The sequence below is a fragment of the Pteronotus mesoamericanus genome, unplaced genomic scaffold (genome assembly GCF_021234165.1).
Source record: "Pteronotus mesoamericanus isolate MK-2021 breed Mesoamerican mustached bat unplaced genomic scaffold, CSHL_Meso_final contig_78, whole genome shotgun sequence".
Classification (NCBI taxonomy): domain Eukaryota; kingdom Metazoa; phylum Chordata; class Mammalia; order Chiroptera; family Mormoopidae; genus Pteronotus; species Pteronotus mesoamericanus.
The window spans coordinates 22927935-22951846 of NW_026555258.1; the positions used below are offsets into that span (position 1 = coordinate 22927935).

Below are 23912 nucleotides of genomic sequence, written 5' to 3' on the forward strand. Positions count from 1 at the left end.
TTGATTACTGATTCAAAAATCTTCTTACTAGTCATCAGTCTGTTCAGATTTTGTGTTTCTTCATGATTCAGTCTTGGTAAATTGTATGTTTCTAGAAATTTATCAATTCCTTCTGGATTGCCAAATTCATTTGTGTATAAGTATTCATAGTAGACTCTTCTGATCCCTTATATTTCTGTGGTATCAGTTGTAATGTCTTCTCTTTCATTTCTGATTTTATTTATGTGAGTCCTCTTTTTTCTTGGTTAGTTCACCAAAAGTTGATTAATTTTGTTTATCTTTTTAAAAAAAAATCAGCTCTTAATTTCATTTATCTTTTCCATGTCATTTAGTCAGTTTCAATGATTTTTCAACTAGTGTATCACAAAAATTTTTCAATGTGCAATACCTGACTATTTAGTCAGGGGCACTGACGACCTCTTTTCCCTTAGATTGTCAAAATGAAAAATGACAACAGCCAACACAACAAGAGCCATTTGGTGTGAATGAATCAAAATTATACCTTTTTTTTTTTTTTTTGTCAAATCAGCAAAAAATATATTTTTTGGTGTGCGACAGGATTTTAGTAATTAGCTTTTGGGTGCCATGAGATGAAAAGGTTGAAAATCACTAGTTTATTTTATTTATTTCTGCTCTGATCTTTGTTGTTTCCTTACTTATACTAAATTTCAGCTTCATTTGTTCTTTTTCTAGCTCCTTAAGTTGTAAAGTTAAGTTCTTTGAGGTTTGTTGTTGTTTTTTTTCCTCCTTGAAGTATGCATTTATCACTATGAACTTCCCTCTCAGAGCTGCTTTTGCTGTGCCCCGTATGTTTTGTTATGCTGTATTTCCATGTTCCTCTCTATCAAAATACTTTTTATCTTTTGATTTCTTCTTTGACCCATTACTTGTTCAGTAACATGTTGTTTAATCTCCACATATTAATGAATTTTCCAGTTTTCTTGTTGTTATTGATTTCTAGTTTCATATCCAATAGGGTTTGAAAAGAAGCTTGATATGGTTTCAGTCTTTTTAAATTTACTAAGACTTGTTTCATGACCTAACATATGATCTATTCTGAAGAGTGTTACATGTATGCTTGAGAAGAATGTGTGTGCTATTGCATTTAAATGGAATGTTCTGTATATCTCTGTTAAGGTCATATAGGCTAATGTGTCATTTGAGGCCAATGTTTCCTTTTGATTTTCTGTCTGGATGATCTATCCATTGATATAAGTGAAACATTAAAGTTCCCTACTATTACTGTATTGCTGTATATATCTCCCTTTAGGTTTGTTAATACATGCTTTACATATTTAGGTGCTCCAATTTTGGCTGCATAAATGTTTGCATATGTTATATCCTCTTGTTGACTGATCCCTTTATCACTACGTAATGCTGTTCTCTGTCTCTTAACCCAGTTGTTGTTTTAGAGTCTATTTTGTCTGCCCTAGCTTTCTTTCGGTTTCCATTTCCATGGAATACCTTTTCCCATCCCTTCACTTTCAGTCTGTCTGCGTCCTTACCTCTGAAGTGAGTCTCTTGTAGGTAGTTTATAGGTGGGTCTCATTTTTTTAATCCATTCAGCCGCTCTATTGTCTTTTCATTAGAGAATTCAGTCCATTTACATTTAAAGTAATTAATCATAGGCATGTACTACTGTCATTTAGTCCATTGTTTTCTGGCTGTTTTGTGATTCCTCTCTGTTGCTTTCTTCCTCTCTTCCTTTCTGGTTTGGTGACTTTCTTTAATGGTATGCTAATAATCTTTTCACATCATCTTTTGTGTCTCTATTATTACTGGTTTTTGCTTTGTGGTTACCACAAGGCTTACATCTAACAACTTACATTTATAAGTCTATTTTAAATTGAAAACAATTTAAGTTTGAACACACTCTAAAGCTCTACATTTTTACTCTGCCCCACCATGCTTTTTGTTTTTGATGTCACATTTTATATCTTTTTACCTCATGTATCCCTTAATCAATATAGTTATTTTTCCTTTTGTCTTTTAACTGTCATACTAGTTTCATAAATGATTAATCAACTACTTTTTCCATATATTCATCCTTAGTGAGATATAAACTTTTATGTTTTCTTGTTACTAAATAGCACCCTTTCTTTTCTGTTTAAAGAAGCCCTTTTAACATTTCTTGTAAGGCTGATCCAGTAATGATGAACTCCTTTAGCTTTTGCTTATCTGGAAAAGTCTTTATCTCTCCTGCAATTCTATATGATAAGTTTGCCAAGTAGATTATTCTTGCTTAAGTGATTTATTTTTTCTTTCAGCACTTTGAACTGTCCCACTACCTCTGGACCTGCAAAGGTTTTGTTGATAAATCTGTTGAGTCACATGGGGATTCTCTAATACATAACAAGTTGTTTTCCTCTTGCTCCTTTTAAGATGCTCTCCTCATCTTTAACTTTTGGCATTTTAACTGTAATGAGTCTTGGTTTAGGTCTCTTCAGGTTCCTCTTACTTGGAAGTCACTGAGCTTCCTGTATATCTCTTTCCTTCCCCATGTTAGGTAAGTTTTCAGCCATTATATCTTCAGATAAGTTGTCTGATCCTTTCTCTTTCTCTTCTCCTTTTATGTTCTCATTAAATTTTGTTTAATCGGTATCAAAAATCTGTGACAGATTTTTGGTCAAGTTGTTTCCATTAAAAAGTACTGATTTTAAAAACTAATAACTTAAAAACTGCCACATACAAAAAAAATGACACCTATCTTGAGAACATGGGTTTGCCTGATGTTGTCTCATAAGTCCCATAAGCTACCTTTACCTTTTTTTTAATTCTTTTTACTTTTCTGATTGGATGCGTTCTACTGGCCTGTCTTTGAGTTCACTGATCATTTCTTCTGCTTCATCTAATCTGCTGCTGGACCTCTGTAGTGCATTTTTCAGTTCAGTTATTGTATTCTTCTGCTCTGTGATTTCTATTTGATACTTTCTTACATTTTTTATTTTCTTTGTTGAAGTTCTCACTGTGGTCAAATGTACTCTTAATTTAATCTTCAGCAGAGGCAAACTAACCTAGGTGCTAGAAAACCTCCTTTCTCTATAAATTTATACTTAATGGATGGAAAAGAAACTAACTTATTAACATAATACAAAGTATCATATTATTGGAATTCCAAATAAGCAGAATAACTACAAAAATGCATTTAGTATTCAAAGGAAATAAGATAAGCTACAGTCTACCTATCATTACTATGCACTTAACATGTGCCAGAACTGTGGTAAGTGTTTTACATTACCTTGTCCTCTTTAAATTTAATCCAACAACTTCTCTGTTTTTGCTCTCATTATATAGATGTGGAACTGAGGCTCTGACAGGTTAAGAAACTTACCTAAAGTCACAGAGCTAAATATTTAAGTGGTAAAAAGGTTTGGAACATGCAGATTTTGAGTTTAACCACTAAATATACTGCTGTATTCTATCATAATCTAAAGTCACAGACTTTCAGTGAATTGCAGAATATTGCCACTAGGAGGAACTGTAGAAAGTTTCTAATCATCCAATGTTTCCATATAGATTTATATATGTAAGCAACCAAGACATGGAAATGTGGAATGGCAAGAGCTGCCAATCCTTCATCTCATAAAATGCACTGTGTTCAGAGATGTTTAGATTTGCTAAAGAAATTAGACTGGTGCCAAAATAGATCTGAGGGGAGAACTTTAAGGACTAGAATGGTTCCGAAAAGCCCATGAGTTTCCAAGGGTCAATTCCTCCAGCATATCTCAGATAATGAATCAAACTAGAAAGTTTTAAATCAGACTTCAACAAGGGCCTCCACATAATCTACTTGCTTGAGGACAAGAGAATCTAGAACAAATTCTTATTAACTGCAATCTAGTGTAAGCAATGGAGAGCTGGAGACAAAAACAGATGTCCATCATAAGAGGAATGGATAAATGAAAATACATACTATGCAATTATTAAAAGTAATTAATAAAAATATGGAAAAATTCTTAAAGCATACTGTTAAGTAAAAATGAGACAAAGATCAAGAGCTATAATGTACTACAATCATTACATAAATTAAAAATGCATGCACACACAATACTTGAATGCACTAAATAACGCTGAAGTATATACTTTGAAATAGTTGGTTTTGTTACTTGAATTTGACCTCAATAAAAATAAACAAAGAAAGTAGCATTTTTTTATTGCATGCACATGGACATTAGGCCAGCCATTAAAAAGAGTTTATATGAGACATCAGACTCAATTTTTCACCAAAATCAATACAAAAGACAGAAATATATAAAAGAGTTAAAAGGCACTGGAGAACCACCAATACAGGAAGATCCTGATGAGACATGCTGAACAGGTGAACTCCACATTCACCCTTGGCTTTTTCTTTAAGGATATGTGTCCATTCAGAGCACAGGGGAATAAAAAGTGGAAGTTCCAAATGGACTAAAGAGACTGAGGCTGGAGTCTGAGAAGGCCAAAGCATCTAGGATCTGAGGGCTATACAGCTCCAAGAGGAAGAAATCACATGAAAATAAACCCAAGAATCCATGCATAATCTATCCTAGAGGAGTTTACCAATTCTAAACTGTGTGAGCATAGGAAGTGATTTCAAAATCTAGTAGACAGCAACCACTGGGGTGTCAAAGAGCTGAGCAGACACATCAGCAGCCAGCTGATTGGTTCTGAGTAGACATGATGAAGTTCAAACCTAGGCTAGGTGGAACTACTCAGGGATATACCTCGGGCTTAAATTGACACTCTAAAAAGGTCACATTCTAGAAGGCAAATCTGAAATACTGAATAAACAGCACTAACAAAGTCCAAAACCAACCATCAACAGGATGTAAACAATCTGCTTGTGCATTATACCTGGCTGCTAGAAGAATATTTAATGTAGTCCCTGCCCTCAGGGACCCTACAAACTAGTCAGAGACAAACAAGTAAATCAGCAATTACAGAGCTTGTACAAGGAGAGTGCAGTAATGGAGGTTTGCCCAGAAACATTTAAATATAGGATATAGATTTGGAAGTCATTATCATACAACTGTAAGGTAAAAACACAAAAATAAATGTGGTCAGTGGGGTGAGAATATAGAATGAGAAGAATCTAAATATAACGTTAACCTCCATGTTTATGCCATGATTGGGTAAGATCTAAGAAGAACTTCCTTATATTCGGAATAAATAGTTTCAGAAAGATGCACTAGCAAAATCATCCTAACTTCATGGACTGCCAATAAAAGATAAAAGAATTCAGGAAGAAACAATGGCCCACTGTCAGGAAAACAGCATTTTTAAAAAACAAAATCCAAAAGAAAAGAGTGCCAGGATCTAAAGTATTTCCTGAGAATGTGAACTATAGTAAGTATTTTTCAATTTGAGTGTTATAATAGAAGCTCTACTCCCAGCAGAGTCATCACTCAGCTGGGAAGTATTGCCAGCATCAGGAGTTATTGCCAAAATAGACTTAGGAGGCTCAAGGACGGACTTCTGTGATTTCAGCCCCTTATCAGGCCTTCATTCAGCAAGGTGATACAAATATAATGGTAACAAATGGAATGAACCCTTATTCTTTTACCAATAAAATATAAAATTGTCTCCTTATTTAGCAAACGATTGAAAGAAAAAGCATATTACCTAAATTAAATAGCATTGATATCACCGTCTCTTGCTTAAAAAGGGAAGAGAACGAAAGTTGAAGTCCTAAAAATAATCTGACATTTATAACATTCCTAAAATATAAATTAATTCAAGTACAGAAACTGTTTAAAGCTGTCACATTCTTTATGTAGTATCTCATGCTATATCATTTCAAAAATGCCCAGAAAAATGTGACATGCTATATAAATTCTTTAAGGACAGAAACAGTAATTAGGTACTTTTATATCCTCTACAGTGTCTAGCACTGAGAGTACAATGAATACACATTACTTCTACCTCACAAAAATAATTCAAAGACTGTAACAATATATTTATATTGTATATCTATATATCTATACAAACAAAAGTTTTGGAAGTATTCTCTCTCTCCACCCAAAACATACTTCTTTCTTTCTCCCAACTTCCCAAATCTAAACAGTCCTTTGCAGTGCAACTCGAGTGTCTAAGCCTTCTTCAGTGCCCTCCAGTGAAAGTCACCGTGCTCTATAATAAATTCCTAATCACACAGGGCATATTCAACCACATTTTTTGGTCACTCTTTGCTTTCTTCATGGGTGATGTCATTCATTCAGACATCAATAATTATTAACCTAAATAACTGTCTAAATTAATTTATTAGATTAATAAATTAATCTTAAAATTTCCATTTTTATTAATGTTCTTTTCAATAAGCTGAATAAAAATTGTTCATCAGAGTCTTGTAGTATAGTCTTAGATAAGTAACTGTGGGAGAATTAAACACTGAGAAACCTATGAAAAAGCATTTTTATCATTTATTAGTCAACAAATATATATATTAAAAATCTATGTGTACTGGATATAATGCAAGGGATGCAATGATGAATAAAACAAAACTAGCCCCTATCTTCACAAAGTTTAAAAGTATAGTATACGTGTATCATATGTCTTTCAGATAGTAAATCTTGAGGACAGAGTTTTGATCTATTGAAAGATCATATACCCATTGGTAACTCACAAAGGCCTGGTATCATTGTCCCTATCAACAGACGCAGAAAAAGCATTCAATAAAATCCAGTACCCACTTACGACAAAAACTCTCAGCAAAGTGGGAACAAAAGGATCATACCTCAACACAATAAAGGGCAAACAGGACAAACCCACAGCCAACATCATACTCAATGGGCAAAAACTACAAGTGTTCTCCTTAAGAACGGGAACAAGACAGAGATGTCTACTCTTACCACTTTTATTCAACATAGTTCTAAATGTCCTAGCCAGAGTAATCGGGCAAGAGAAAGAAATAAAAAGCATCCAAACTGGGAAGGAAGAAGTAAAAATGTCACTGTTTGCAGATGACATGATTCTTTCTATATAAAACTCTAAAGAATCCACCAAAAAATTATTAGAGACAATAAACAAATACAGCAAAGTTGCAGAATACAAAATCAATGTACAAAAATCCACTGCTTTCCTAATACTAACCATGATACTTCAGAAATAGAAATGAAAAAAACAATTCCTGTTGCAATTGCAACAAAAATAATAAAATACCTAGGAATAAATTTTGCAAAGGATGTGAAAGAAAACTACAAAATATATACTGAAAACTACAAAATATTATTAAATGAGATGGAAAAAAGACAATAAAATGGAAAAATATTTTGTGTTCATGGATTGGAAGAATCAACATAGTTCAAATGGCCATATTACCCAAAGCAACATACAGATGTAATGTGATCCCCATCAAAACCCCAATGTCATTTTTCAAAGAAATAGAACAAAAAATCATCACATTTGTATGGAACCACAAAAGACCCCGAACAGCCAAAGCAATCCTGAGGAAAAAACAACAAAGCCGGAGTTATCACAGTGCCTGACTTTAAATTACGCTACAGAAACTACGATAATCAAAACAGCATGCTACTGGCAGAAAACAGGCAAGGGAACAGAACTGAGATCCCAGAAATAAAATCACAGGTAAATGGGCTAATAATTTTTGACAAAGGAGGCAAAAACATAGAAAGAAAAGAAAGCCTCTTCAATAAATGGTGCTAAGAAAATTGGAAAGCCACATGCAAAAGAATGAAAGTAGATTACAGCTTGTACCCATGAACAAAAGTTAATTCAAAATGGACCAAAGATCTAAATATAAGATCTGAAACAATAAATGAAGAAAACATAGGTATTAAACTTATGGACTTTGGCCTTAGAGAACATTTTATGAATTTGACCCCAAAGGCAAGGGAGATAAGGGCAAAAAGAAATGAATGGGACTATATATCAAACTAAAATGCTTCTGCACAGGAAAAAACTGCCACCAAAACAAATGTGAGATGATATTTGCAAACAACATCTCCACCAAGTGGTTAATATCCAAAATATACAAAGAACTCACACAACTCACCACCAAACAAACAAATGAATAAAAAATGGGCAGAGAAACTGAACAGACACCTCTCCCAACAAGACATACAAATGGCCAACAGACATACAAAAAGATGTTTGACTTCACTAGTTATTGGGGGCATGCAAATCAAAACTACAATGAGATACCACCTCACACCTGTTAGAATGGTTATTATCAACAAGACAGGTATAACAAGTGTTGGAGATGCTGTGGAGAAAAAGGAACCCTCGTTCACTGCTGATGGGAATGTAAACTGGTATAGCCACTATAGAAAATAATATGGAGGTTTCTCAAAAAATTAAGAATAGAGTGAGCATATGACCCAGTAATCCCTCTTTGGGGTATCTACATGAAAAACTCAAAAACATTTATTCATAAAGATATATGCACCCTTATGTTCAATGCAGCATTATTAACCAGGGCCAAGACATGGAAATAACCAAAGCATCTTTTAATGGAGGACTGGATAAAGATGTGGTACACATACAACGGAATACTACTCAGCCATAAGAAACGGTGAAATACTGTCATTTGCAACAGCATGGGTGGACCTTAAGAATACTATGCTAAGCGAAGTAAGTCAGAGAGAAATAAGAATCTTTTTTAGCCAAAAGTAGAAGGACCCAAGTACCTATCAACTGATGGATAAATCAAATATAGTATATCCATGTGATGGAATACCATTTGGCAATAAAAAGGAATAACATACTAGTACATACCACAATATAAATGAACCTCAAAATTATTATGCTAAGTGAAAGAAATCAGTCGCAAGACCACATATCGTATGATCCCTTTTATATAAAACGTCAGAATAGGCCACTTTAGAAACAAAGTAAATTAGTGGTTGCCTACAGCTGGGGGATTAAGGGAAAATGTGAAGTAACTGCTAATGAGCGTGAGGTTTCTTTTGGGGGTGCTAAAAATGCTCCAATATTGATTGGAGTGACGGTTGTACAACTCTGTGACTATACTAAAAATCACTGAATTACACACTTTAAAGGGATGAATTGGATGGTATTTAAAATATACTCCGGTAAAGCTGTTATAAAGAAATGCATACGGCCCAGAATCTGAGGGCTGCAGCAAGAATGCACATGGGAAGAAATATTTGTATTACGTGAATCACCACCACAGATCACCTCACTGCAGAGACTGTTGAACCAGAAATAAAGTGACTTGGTTCTAAGACATAAATTTATAAAATACATCCTGTTTGCTTTTAAGAATCTTTTTAAGAAGCCACAAATATCTCAGCTGGCATAGAGTTAGCTATAAAACTTCTCTGGGCCTAAATAATAATCTTATTTTAAAATTAATTGTCTAGCTGTGAATAGGGAACAATATCTAATAATGGTAAGAATAACAATAATCAGAATTAGCCTCATGACACAGCTGCAAATAGAATTCATAAGATGTGTCAGACACTGTAATGGAATGACATACATCATATCCAACCCTCTCAACAATCGTATAATGAAGATGAGAAAGTCGGGATTTAGAGACATTATGTGTCTTGCCTATTCAGGGGTCAGGAAGCAAAGCAAGGTGTGAATTTAAGACAGCCTGTCTCTAAAAGCTGTTATCTTATATCATACTACCGCCTATCTTCAAGAAGGAATAAAGCTTCGAACCAGACAAAAATAACAAGAGATTGGCCACAAATATCCTAATATGAAATTTCAAAATCTTAAAGCTTAAAGGAACCTCAGAGAACATCTACACGATTACCTCATTTTACAAATGAGACCACACTGTCTTTACAGTCTCCGATCAGCCTTGGTTATTTTATTTCCACTACTCTCTGGTCTCCAATATGCTTTCAGGCTATCTGGAAGTCTTTTCTGGTAGAATCAGTATAAATCAAATGAGGAATCATAGGAGAGCTAAGTTAAAGAATGTCATGGATTTGCTGAATAAACTCCTCAAAATTCATCTTTTTAGACTGTAATAACAATAAAAAATAAATGTTCTGTTACTTGCCTCATATGCAGAATTCTGGTTACAGAGAATTTGTAATACTGATTTATTGCTGCTTTGAACTCTTACCTTTGTGACCACAAGAAACACGGTATAGAGGAACACAAGATTATGTCTTGATATTGACAGATGTTCAGTGTGCTGAAATGTGAAGATAATTGACCCCAGCAGGGTTACCTTGGCAGGGCTGAAAATAAAACACACTTTAAGTCAGTAAGTATTAAACATGATCTATGTCTGTATTTCTCAGAGTACCCTACAAAATACTAATGTGTTATTAATAGATGTAACACAAAAATGAGTTCTGTGAATAAACTTATAAAGCTTTTGAAATGCTAAGTTATATAAATTAAATACCTTTCTTAACAGCATAAGGTATTAGAGATTTTAGAATGTTAATGCATACTGTGACTCTCTGATAGAGTACATTTCTAGATGCAATATTTCTGAAACATATTTGACCATATAACACTTTCTCACAAAGGATTTGAAAGTCCCATGTTCCACAGCATAATTTGGGAAAAGTAGATTAGTCCTGAAAAACTTTACAGTGCTAAGCAGGCTCCCTGGGTGGGATGGGGGAGGAAAAACAAAGCCCTAATTACTATTTTCTCATTTCCATTGTGTAAATATTCCCATCACAACAAACTTCAGGCTGTGGTGTAAAACAGAGAGAAGTTGTACGCAATTGGCTCTCATAAAACAGTACAAGCTAACTCCAACACAGTATTACTTAGCTAATTTCAGCACAGAATATTTGCATTAGGTCATATCCTAATAAATTAGTGCTGAACATTTAAAGTCTGTAAGATGCTAACCTACAAATAAGAAGCACTACTTTCATGTCATATATTTAAAGTATATCTTAGTAACAGATCCATTGTCTAGCTCTTTATGATTACAACTAGAAGAAGATAAATAAAATAAACTCTTAAAATGCCTCTTTGCAAAATATGACATTTAAAAGCCCCTATAAGCATTTTATAGAAAAATAAGCTACTAATTTAATTAGTACAAGCTACGAATTGAGTTCAAAACAGGGTTAGGTTTGGGCAACAGGAGTTTGGACTTTGCTTAACAACGATTGGGCAGCATTCCTATTTTGAAAAAGTGAACTAAGCTTTTGACTGTGTGTCTCTATTGGTAAAAAAGTATTTACGACACTCCCTAAAATGTTTATCAATTAATTTGTAAATTATACACATGTACAACTACATTATAAAAGGTACACTAAATTGACATTTTAACAGGATAAGATTTTTTAAAAAATGAAATCAGGTTTGTCTTCATGTGATCGTGCCCCTCGGTGTTTCCAGCAGCTCGGTTTCTGCGCCACGGCGCCTCATCACGGCGCCCTCTTAGCGTCCACCTATTCCATTCTGGGCTGTGTTCTCTTAGAGCATAAATCCTGAGGCGATGAATATGATAAGCAAGGACTGTAGATAACAAATTGGGGCAGGTAACTGGAAATTGGCTGGGATTTAGGAAAAAGTCAGTGAGATTGGGTAGAAAGACCAGGAAGCATTCAGAAAATCCTTACAGTAGTTTCTACTAAATGAACTATCTGCTTCCAAAATAACACTGGTGGAATAGGCACAGGATAAGATATAGACATTCCCATTCCAAAAAAGAGAAGTAAGTGGTCACTGTTCCTACACAATTTCAAAATCCAGCAGGGCAAATTCCATTAGATTTTGAGGCCTGGGAATAATCCTCTGTGGCTCAAGACTGTGTCCTCTGAGTCTGCAGTTCCAGCCTCTGCACTCCCGGCTCTGGCCTTTGCACCTGTGACTCCAGGCCGTGTGCCTGGCCTCAGGCCTCTAGGCCCATAGCTCTCGCCTTAAAGTCATTCTTCCTTTTCCTTGAAGGGTAGCACATGTTTGCAGCTGAGCAGTTTTATCAGCCTATTTCCTGCCTGTAGAATTCTGGGAGTCTGACAGCATTTTTTTTATTTCATCTCATCTCTGCCCCTTTCAGTCCAAGCTGGCAATGTTTCTAGTGATACAACATTTGCAAAGACCTTGTGGTCTCTGGTATATGACACAGGGATCCATGCCATTAGCCATAAAGGTCCTTTACAGATCCTTCCTGGATACTCCCATCTCTAGTCCTGGTTTCTGCTGTGTCAGCTGAATGGGTCCCTGCATCACATGCCTAAACTCTTTTACCGTTAGCAAAAGTTACCCAGCGACACCCCTGACTTTCTTTCCACAGCAGGCTTTCCTAAGAATGAGTCTCCTAATTGTATCATCTTTTGCAATCTAGATTGGCTGAGAACTTCCTAAATCATCAAGTTTAGGTTTCCTTATTTCGCAGTTATTCTCTCAATTCAAATCTTTCCTCTCACACTTTATTATAAGCCATCAACGCTTCTAAATCTCCTCAGCTAAATATCCAAGTTCCTTGCTTACAATTACACTTTCTACAATGCAGCTAAGTTTCTGCCACTATGTAACTGAATCATCTCTCCAGTTTCTAAAGTCATGTTCTCCATTTCCTTCTGAGCCCTCTAACATTCATATTTCTACCAACATTCTGTTTATGAAAATCTATGTGTTCTCTAAAACCAAATAGGCTTTCTCTGCTATGCAAAAGTATTTGGTAATAGATATGAAAACTTAAATATATACACACATACACAAAATATCATAATAGACAAAAATCTTAATTGCCTGACAACTTGTCAACCATTCACTCATCTAATATTTATTGAGTGTCTACTATGTGGTAGGTGCTTGAGATACAAAAACAATCAAAAAAGACAAAAATCCCTGTCCTTGGTATCTTATATTCTTTGAAGTACGGGGGAAGCCAAAGGGAGCGGAGAATAAACACGGTAAGTAAATTATAGAATATGATAAATACTATACAAAGGAAAGAATAGAGAAGGAAATGCTCCAATTTGAAGCAGGACAGTTCTCACTGAGGAGGTGAGCTTTGAGAAAATACTCTGAGCAAAGTAGACAGGGAGGCAGCCACCTGAGAAAAAAGATTCTAGCAAAGAGAAAAGCTGGCGTTAAGCCAGACCACACCTGGCTTTTTCAAGAATATAGTGAACAAGGTAGTAAGAGGGGAAGTCAAAGCAAATTGGGTGTCGGGGAGAGGCAGATCTTGGAGGGCCATTTCAGGGAGTCACTGTGAGGTTTTGAACAGAGGAGAATGTAATTTAACTTCAGTTCTAAAGTTCCAAGAAATGGCTTGTAAGAGATGTTTCAAGGCATGCACTCAAAATGAGAAAAATTTTCTCTTAATTACACTAATGCTTTATTTATAACACATTATCAACCAAAGCCTTCCTTGTTCTATTTCTAAACTACCTCATTCAAGCTTTAAGAAGTACTTTCCAAGTTAAATATCTTGGAATTTGCTGGTTCTCAAACATACATTTCACCATCCACACTGCTTCTCAACCTTCCTTTTTAATCCATTCTAATGGGCTTATTTTCCCATGTAGTCTTTCCTTGCCTTGCTTATTATAGCTACTACTCCCTAAGTCTTTTCCTTCTTGAATTGTGGGAACAGTAACTGTACTCCTCCGCTTCATTCTCAGGTACATCAGGGATACATTTGTGACTTATTTAATATTGGGCCAGTGTCTTTATAGAACATCTAACAGTTAAATTTCCTTGAGTGAAAGGTAGTTTGCATTGAAGAAGTATAGAGTGCGTTATTTCCTCTAATCTTTTTCATGTTGCTATATATGATTAAGCTTAACTTTCATTTTTAAAGCAACTAATAGGACTTTATGACAATGTATTGATTTGTTCTCATAAGCATGACATTTTACTAACAGAGCTATGTAAATTTGAAATCTGGGTGGTTTCACTAATGAAAATGCCAAGAGATTGCAATTGAGATTCATTTCCATCCAGAGAAGTCTGTACCTACGTAATTCTCTCTCCATAAATTAATACTCTTCCCATAATTCTATAACAATCTAGAGGTTTTTGTTTCACTTCTGAAGGGGAGACACTCAAAGATAAATAAATCAGTATATATTTTAAAAACTACATTTGAGAGAGCACACTTTTTCAAAGAATAAAGTTTCCTGGGGGTTTTTCCCATGGTTGTTATTATTTCTTTTTTTCACCTATAGTTTTCCACACTTAGAATCCATAAAATGTTTTTAAAAAGAAATTTGGTGAAATCTAAGGACAAAAATACGGGTCTTAGTATAGTTCACCCCAACTCACTAGGACATTTTCAGCCATTCATCAGCTTGTGGTCTCCAACCTCCTTTTATCAACTGCTCAAAATTCGTGATTATGCTACCACCTGCACCTAAAAATAAGCAAATAAAACAAGAATATTTAGCCAAATTTTCTGGAGAAAAAATCTGAAACAAAGCCATAGTCTTATCTCTGGACTTACAATTCCAAGAGGATCCCCAAAGAAAAAAAGTTGCCTTGTATATTTATGGTGCAATTCTTCCCTTTCACTATCATGGCAACTGTCTATTATACTGTAATTAAAGTTAAAATCGGGTGGTCAGGCACAGAGATGTGGCTAGAAGTTTGTTTCAAACCTGACAAATAAAATTCTCTGCTCTATCACTTCCTTCCCTGATACTAGTTTTGGTTAAATACACCTCAAGAGGAGATTGGAGAAATTTGTCCACTTCCTACATAGCAAAGAATTCAACAATAAAGGTAAGTAATACAAAGTAAACAAGAACCTATATTCAAACATATTTACCATTTTCAGTCACTCAGAATTTAAAAACAGCAATTTTTTACATGTACCATATAATTTATGTTAACTTGTTTTATTTATGACGGCACCACACCTTATTTAATTATGAATCTGTCTGGCTCTAGGCCTGCTAATAAAACCAATCATAAAAATTTTGTAAAACAGTTGAGCTCAAAATAATGGCTAATGGCATATACTAGTGAAAAGTGCTGGTTCTGAATTAATTTTACTAGCTAACAGAAACAAGGCTTCTATCCTCCAAAAAGACTTTGTTATTAAAGTATGCGATCCCCATTAATGTAACTAGAGAATTGTTCAGTAGTAGTAGCACACCAATAACAGAATATTTATGAACACATACTGTTAATATTACCTCGGGCCCATCCAATAGCTATCATGACTATCCAGCCATTTTTGTAATAGCTATTAGCATGTGTGACTCCACCTACTATTTTCCAAGTTCTGGTCACTTCCTTCATTCCTGCAGCCAAGAGTTGAACAGGTAGGAAAGAATAGCCCTGGGAAACTAGGTCATGTGGGCAAAAAAAAATAATATACCTGAAATTAAAATTTAAATATTTTAATAGGTAAATAGAATCAGAACAAAAATAAAAATACAGCATATCAGCAATAACATTGGCAATACACAACAAACATATAAACATAAATGTAAACTCCATATAACCATGGAATTTGATCTCAAGAACACCACAGATTGAGCAGTGTCGGTTTTTTTAAAATAACATGAAACACATATAATAATCTGACAAAAAGTCATGATCAGAGGGGAATTTCATCTTGTTTGGACTACTGAATCATCTACGCAAAAAGGATTTATGGAGTTGCTAATCTGTGCCTATATTATTCTAGAAGCTAAGTGCTGAATCGACTAAAAAAATAAAACAAATGTATAATCACTTCTCTAGCTACAGTGCCTTTTTTTTCCTCTGGGAAAAGGAATTAGAAAAGGGTCCTTGGAACCTGAGCAAGGGCTGCATTTCAACCCCACTAACATCCTTACCTGTACCCCTTAGTGGAGTACATAAACTGCACCCTACACAATGAAAGGTCATAGCTCTCAAGGAGATTTGTGTTAAGGAAAAACATCTTCATATAGCTGAAAGAATATGAAAGTTGTTCTTCAGTTCAGTTGAGTAAGATTAAGTTTTAACCAATTAAAGCGTGATACTAGTTTAAGAATAATTCACTCCTCCTCGGGTGAATTATTTTTTGAAGCCTCATTTGTTTTAAGCATCTGTTCAAACAATTTAGCAGTAGTGTTAAATTGGAAAACACTCTACTTTTTTCCCCCTTGTTCCTAAAAATACTCTCTAGCTGACAATTTTGTGCTTAAAGCAGAACGTATCTTCTTTCTAATGGAGTGATATGAAACACACTGTATGAAAGAAGTATTATATTTCTTCTAAAAGAAGTTGTTAATCTTATTGCAATTCATGATTCATAAAGTAGGAATTCCCGAAAGTATTCATGGAATATGAAATCTACTTGCCAAAATATTGCTTCAGAGACCCAATATAAGATGAAATGGTTTGTTCAGCCTAAGGCACTCTTTCCTCTTTATCTCCACCTACCAATTCCTTCTTATTCTTCAACATCCCACTCAAATAGTACTATATACACTGACTCTGGGAGTTTTGTTTTATTTGATATTCTCAGTACAGACTAAATAAATTCTAATGGATCTATACAACTATAACAACTGATTCTTATGCCTAAACACAGACTGCTCTTAATACATTTTCCTTTATAATACACAGGGTAGGGCAAAAATAGGTTTACAGTTGTTCATATGGAAAATACAATAATTAATAAATAATAATACAAGAATAAACTCAGTTTTGCGTACTCACAAATGTAAACCTACTTTTGCCACACCCTGTAAAGGCTGAAACACTCATAATGAATTATAATAGACTTTAAATGGCAGAAATAATTCATCTTGTTTTCCCCTCACCTAAACCCAGCATGATGAAAAGTAGTCTTGAATTAAATCATTTATTAACACTTAATCTTGAGGCAAAATACAAAATATATCAAATCAAAGAATCAGTTGCTAATTTAAAAGTGTGAGAGAAAGAAATAAATTACTTAAGAGTAGTAAAAAGTTATTTGAAAATGACTGGCCTGATTTAAAAATTTTACATGTTCATATAGTATTTTGAAAGCCTCTATATACTTCTCTCTTTAAATATAGAACAAATTTCCAGGAAATCTGTTAGAGATTAGAAGGGAAATAAGTTACATTTAAACAAGCAATTTTAAAATGTATTTTTAAATAAAATTAAAATATTTTGGTATCTCCCATAGATCAGATTAAGAAAGAAGGATGGTTTCAAAACTAAAACACTCAAATAAACAACAAAAACAAAAATACGAATGACCCCATTTTTGTTCTCTACACTGAGACTATCTTCAACAAGTTAAAAACTTATACTATTACAAGGGCAATCTTGGACTTTTTATATTCAACTATGTAACATTATGACATACAATCTAAAATTTCTGCTTATTGTTATTTTTAATGAGTAAGTCTTTATTCCATTTAATCCTGTATCTCTAAAGTATACCTAAAATAAGCTAACACTTAAAACAGGATACAAGCTAACACTTAAAACAGAATACAGTTCCCGTTTCAAGTACTGAATAGTCACAGGGCAAAAGAAAAATTGTTGATTGTGCTCAGTAGACTTACAAGTAAACATATCAGACTAATGGCTCCATAAACAACCATTCCTGCTCTATAACACAAGGTAGTTTTTTAAAATTTCTTTAATGAATCACTCAACTCATATTCATTAAGCAATCATTAAGTCCTTCCTTCTGTAAAAATTATCATTTCACCTTTAACTAAAATTGTCACCGCTAAGGAACTTTTAACTCATAAAGTGCCTTTAGAAAAGATCAGAAAAGAAGAAATGGAACATACTAAACAAGAAATGGAACAAGAAGGCAAATGATTCTCGTCCATTTTTTTCTCATCCATTTTTAAGTCAATTAGATTAATAAAGAGGAAAAATAACAAAGAATAGTGCTAAATAATAAAAGTTAGTCTAAAACAGAATACAAACGGGACGCTAAGCCACTGACAAATGAAAGCTAAACCAGTTTAAGTAGGAAAGATGAAAGTAGAAATTAAGCTAATACCAAGAGTTGAGCAGAGAGAAACTTCCCATGGTTAGTCACTGAGAACTATTTTCACTCTATTAGTAACTCCACTCCTCTATCAAAGACAGTATCACTTAACTAAGCCAAAACTGAACTATGAACTAAATACAGTTCACATTAGCCCAGTCCGACACCCTTGTTCTCTTATTACTCTAACATATTAATAACTTTATGATTTGAAAGAGTATTGCAGCATGACAGACCGATAAAACTATACGTTTTCTTATATTTTTTCCTCATAAAAATGCAGTCTCAGTTACACAAATGCGCAATATATAATAGATATCTGAAGTTTAAGAAAAAAACCAGGGATATAAAAATCAAAACACAGAAAAATTACACCCCCAGAAACAGTTTCAAAAAGAAAAATCCTATGGCAGTGTACACTATCTTCCAAACAGTTATTTCCCTTTGCCAGTAGATGGTGCTAATCTCCAGATGTGAGCACTGTGAGCCATTGTACTTAAATGAAGATGACTTTTCCAATTAGTGCATTCACAGACTCCCCGAGCTTAGCTTGCTAGGGCTTAAAGTAAACTCCAAAAATAATTTTATCTCTCAAATTAAAATCAAATGAAACAAATATTATATATATGTTCCCAACATTAAAACCTTAAAAAATAGTAAAATATACTGTGTCTCTAAGCAAGTTATCATTCTTTTTTATTTGAGAGTCTGTGAGAACAGAGACATTTGTATTTCCAGAATTCAAAACAATCTACTACATAAGCACAGACTAAAGGGTTAGATACCCTAGGTTTGAATCCCGGCTCCAACTAATAGGCAACCGAGACACCTTGGGCAAGTTATTTAACCTTTCTTGCCTCAGTTCCCTCATTTGTTAAATGAGAATAAAGTAGTACCTACCTTACAGGGTTCTAATAAAGTTTAAGAGAGATAATACATATAAAGTACTTAAAAAACTGGGACATAGTAAATACTGCATCAGTGGTTGTTATTGTTATTTTGGAATGACCAATAACACTAGAACCATTAAACATGCTCATCAGCAAAAGAAAAACATATAAACATAAATATAATGAATTATATAGCAGTAAGTGGGAACATAGTACAGCTACTACATGCAAGAACACAGGTGAATCTTAGTAACATAATGTTCAGTAAAAAAAAACAAGTTCTCATATGACTCATGATTAAATATAAAAAAATTAATATAAAGAATTTAGCTGACATATGGTAATAACTAAAAAAAATTAGTTATCAAATTTGTTACTCTACTAATAGTTTCCACTGCCACAAGTGCCCACTATTAATTTTTCCCATTGCTACTATGTTTAACATTTCCTTTTAAGACTAGTTACATATTCATTTAAAAATTAGCAAGGTAAAAAGAAACTTTAAGTGATCCTAACATGTATATGTCTCATTAATAAAGTTTTTTTTAATGAAAAGCACAGTTGTTTGTGTTAGATTTAACAAAGCACTCGCATTAGAATTACAACATTTTTTAAAATTTGATGAGTCAATTCTCTGCGGGATAACTGAATTTGATTTGCAAGAATCCAAAGCAATTTCTACCGACATTTTTTCTTCAGTTCAAAACGAAATTCAAAATAAATTAATGTTACATCTCATAAGGCTCAGAAAAACCCAACATAACATGAAAAGAACAATTAATAATATGAATCATAACACTTGGACTTTGCCGTAGTTGATCACAATCTTGATTTTTATCCTCTTGCACATCCGCATGTATGAGTTAGGTTCACAAGATAAACTGCTTGGAGCCAAATACTTGGTGCCTTTTGATATTTGAAATGTTTCCACTAAAGATACACTAAGACAATGGTAACAATAACTGCCTCTCGGAGAGGATAATAGAGCAGAGGATAAAAAAGAGGCATACTTTTGGGACTGAGTTGGTTCCTTTGCATATGTATTAACTTTTAAGAACATAAAATATTTTTTAATTCCATTTCCTAATAAATTACAAAACAACTTTTTAAATATCTAATAGTTCACCATAATGGCAGCTTACCAGATTGAAGATGCCAGTAATACGTTAGTGTTGTTTGCAAGAAACCTCAATGGAGGCTCTGCAAGCAGTACACAGGATAAAATTCCTCCACCAAAACAGTGGAGCATAGCAGTAAACCAACTTGAAACAGGATTCTTCCATGCCACCGCCACTGCTCCTGAAATGGTAAAGTAAAAATGTGACCAGAGATAGTTGTATATTAAACAAGTCCCAAGGTACCAGTAGCAAGAAAGAAATAGCAACTTCTTAATTTCATAATTTTCAAGAATTTATCATTGCTCATAGGTGGGACAATCACAATCATAAAACATATCTTTTGTTCTTTAAATCAAAACTTAAAACATTTTCTTAAGCCCTGGCCAGTGTGGCTCACTTGGTTAGAGCACCATCTCATAGACAGAAAGCTTGAAGGTTCAATTCCCAGTCAGAGCACATGCCTGGGTTGCAGGTTTGGTCCCCAGTTGGGATGTGCAGGAAAAGCAACCAATCCATGTTTCTCTCTCACTTCGATGTTTCACTCCCTCTGTCTCCCTTCCCCCTCTCTAAAATCAATAGGTCCTTGGATTAGGAATTTAAAAAAACATTCTGTTAAAACATGGGTGACTTGGGGCAACTTTAAAATACTCTGTTCAAGCTCTTATCGCCAGTTTCCTAGCAGCAGATTATTATAAACAATCTTCCCACCTACTGTTTCCTTTCATCCTCAACCCTAATGTAAGTACTCCCAGTTGATACGTTAAAAAGATACATTAAGAAAAATTTATAATATTAATTTAAAAAATGAAAGCTGAAATAAACTAAGCTTTCAAAAGGACAGGCTAGAAACAGAATAAAATAAACCCAAAAGTGAAAAGTTGATGAGGAATGAATATTTACATCATCACAAAATGTCTCCTAAAAGATTACTTATTAATTATAGGGAAATAATAACTTTATAGAATGAAGAAGCCTTGTAGATATCAATGTAAACAAACAACATCGAGTGACTGATATAATGCACTAAGAACAAACACATCATTACTTCTGTGGTATTTCTACCAAAAATATGTAACTTCAACTAATCTAATCAGATACACCTAAATTGAGAGCTATTTGGAAAAAGAAAAAAATACCTGGCCTACACTTTAATGATGTCAAAGTCGAGAGGCTGATGAAATACTTCAGATTAAATGACATTAAAGAGACAACGACCAAATGCAATGCATGTCTAGATCGTGTCATAGAGTAGAAAAGAATATTTTAAAAAGGACCTTTTCAAATTGATGAAATCTAAATATGAATTGTGGCTTAGAAAACAGTATTGTATCACTATTAAACTTCCTGGTTTTGATATTTGTACTGTGGGTCTTAAAATAACATACTTAATTAGAAATACTGAGCAAAATGCCTCCAATTTATACTCAAGTGGTTCTAAAAAAATTAATATGCAAAAATAAGAACAATCAGAGAGTGAATGCTCAAGTACAAACTACTAGTTATAATATGAATAAATTCTGAGGATCTAATGTACAGCATAGCAACTATAGTTAATAACACTGTAGAGTACACTTGAAACTTTCTAAGAGAGTAGAAATTGTTTTGTGTTGTCAACAAACAAAAAAAGGTAACTATGTGAAGTAAAGGATGTGCTAATTAACTTGATTGTGGCAATCACTTCACAATGTGTATGTCTATCAAATCATCACATTGTACACTTTACATACACTTTTGTCTCAATTACATACACAATTATACCTCAATAGATCTGGGAAAAAGTAAATAAATAGGGCTAACTTTAAGTATACTAACCCATGAACAGCATGGGTTTAAATTGCTTGGGTCCCCTTATATGGATTTTTTTCAGTAAATATATTGGACCTTTTTTTTATTGGTAACGATTTGAAAAAACTTGCACATGAACCAAGTAGCCTAGAAATATCAAAAAAAAATAAGAAAAAGGTATGTCACAAATACATGTAATATACAAAATATGCATTAATCTACTGTTTATGTTATTAGTAAGGCTATTACTAATCAACAGTAGGTTATTAGTAGTTAATTTGGAGGGTGGGTGTCAAAAGAAACACAGATTTTCAACTGGGGGGGATGTCAATATCCCTAACCCTCACTCTGTCTGAGGGTCAACTGTACTTGGGGAATGTGGGTAGAGGATATGGGAGTACCTTGACCTATTCTGGCAACCTTTCTGTAAGTTTGAAATTATCAAAGGAAAAAGTACGAAACAATGAAAAAAATAAACTCAGCAAGAGAAACAGAAGTAACTTATAAAAATAAAAGTAAAAATTAATTAAATAGATGCTAAAATAAAAAGATAAAGATGGGCAATAAAATAAAACCAACCAAAAGCTGTTATTGAAAAAGACCAATAAAGCAGACCATTGCGCAGCATTGTGTAACATTAAAAAAAGAAATTTTAGTTAGGGAGCTTTTTAATTAAAGGAAAACATGTATTTAACAAAGGTGAAGATATGTTGGAAATGGACAACTTTTTAAGAAACTATATATTAGCAAAAACCTGAACATACAAATAACTGTGGGAGAAATTTACAAGGCAGTCAAAGATATAAAGAAAACTGCTAGACTCAGATAAATTAATTGGAAATAACTGAAAAACATTTACCAAGTTGTTTTGGATTACTCATTTTTATACCTTATAACCATTATAGAGTTTAACAAAGGAGAAAAACTTAAGTCATTCTATTAAACAACATAATCCAACATCAAAAATTATAAAGAAAACAAACAGAATGAGAGGAAGGAGGAAGAAAACAAGTCAAGGAGGAAGGAAGGAAAGGAAAAGAGGTCGGGAGAGAGAAAGGGAAAAAAGATACATACTATAATTCTAATTTATGAGTATTAATGCACAAATACATTAATAACAAATTGAAGTCAGAAGTTTTTGAAGGAGAATAAATCATCACCAAGTAGATTTTATCCAAAGAATTTAATGAATTCAATTCAGAAATTCATTGAAATCATTAACTATACGAACAAATTATTATGATCACTCCTTTAGTCAGACAGTAAAAAGTCACCCAATAAAAATTTAACATTCCTAATTTTTTAAAAAGAACTACTAATTTAACAAAAGAAAGAAAAGTACTTAACCTGAATAAAGCCAAGAAGGAAAGATTTAGAAATCGGACTTCATTAAAGTTTAAATTTTCTATATGACAAAAGAGTGGAATAAACTGTTTTTCAACCTACTTATGGCAAATTCCAATAAATCAATAGAAAACAAAACAGAACAGAAAAATGGGCAAGTCACAAAGCAGGAACTATAAATGACCACTAAATATACCAATAAAAAACATCTTCAACTCTTTCATAATCAAGGGGAAACAAAATAGGACAAGATGTTATATCACACACACTAAGCAAAAGAAATTATAGCTTAATATTAATAAATTGGCAAAAGTGTGAAGAAATTCATATACCGTTGTGAGAGTATAAATAAGTAAAGGCATTTTGAAAAACAACTTGGAAGCATCAATTTTTATCCAATTACACTTTACTTTCAGTATTATTTTGTATTGGTTTCGGGTATGCGGCATACTGGTAAGGCAATCATAGACTTTACAGTGTCCTCCCATTATTTCCAATACCCAGCCAGCACCAAAGTTATTGCAATATTACTGACTATTGTCTCTATACTGTATTTTATCCCCATGACTATTTTTTAACTTCCAATTTTTACTTCTAAATCCCTTCACCTCTTTCACCTGTTCCACTAACAACCCTGCCCCCTGATAATCAGCAATCCACTCTCTGTCTATGAATGTTTCAACTTTGTTTATTTTGTTCTTTGGATTCCACATATAAATCATGATATTCTTGGGTTTTCTACTTTGTGCCACTACATCCAAGTATGTTTTTATGCCATTTCCATGCTTGATTACTGTGGCCTTGTAGTATAGTTTGTTATCAGGTAGCGTAACTCCAAGTCTCTTCTTTTTCAAGATTGCTGAGGCTATTCAGGATCTTTCATGGATGCATATAAATTTTTTGACTATTTGCTCTATTATGTGAAATATTGGTATTTTGATAGGAATTGTGCTGACT

At 33.6% G+C, this 23912-nt stretch overlaps 1 protein-coding gene across 2 annotated transcripts in view; it reads right to left on the reverse strand.

Moving 5' to 3' along the window:
- Positions 1 to 23912, reverse strand: part of TMEM38B (transmembrane protein 38B) — a 46005-nt gene that overhangs the window by 8059 nt on the left and 14034 nt on the right. For both annotated transcript variants that reach the window (XM_054584574.1, XM_054584573.1), the window contains exons 2-5: positions 19851 to 20007; positions 15039 to 15223; positions 14167 to 14254; positions 10043 to 10160 (exon numbers count right to left, since the gene is read on the reverse strand). In XM_054584574.1, the coding sequence (XP_054440549.1) occupies positions 10043 to 10160; positions 14167 to 14254; positions 15039 to 15223; positions 19851 to 19957 (498 nt within the window). In that variant the 5' untranslated portion in view covers positions 19958 to 20007. The remainder of the gene's footprint in view (positions 1 to 10042; positions 10161 to 14166; positions 14255 to 15038; positions 15224 to 19850; positions 20008 to 23912) is intronic.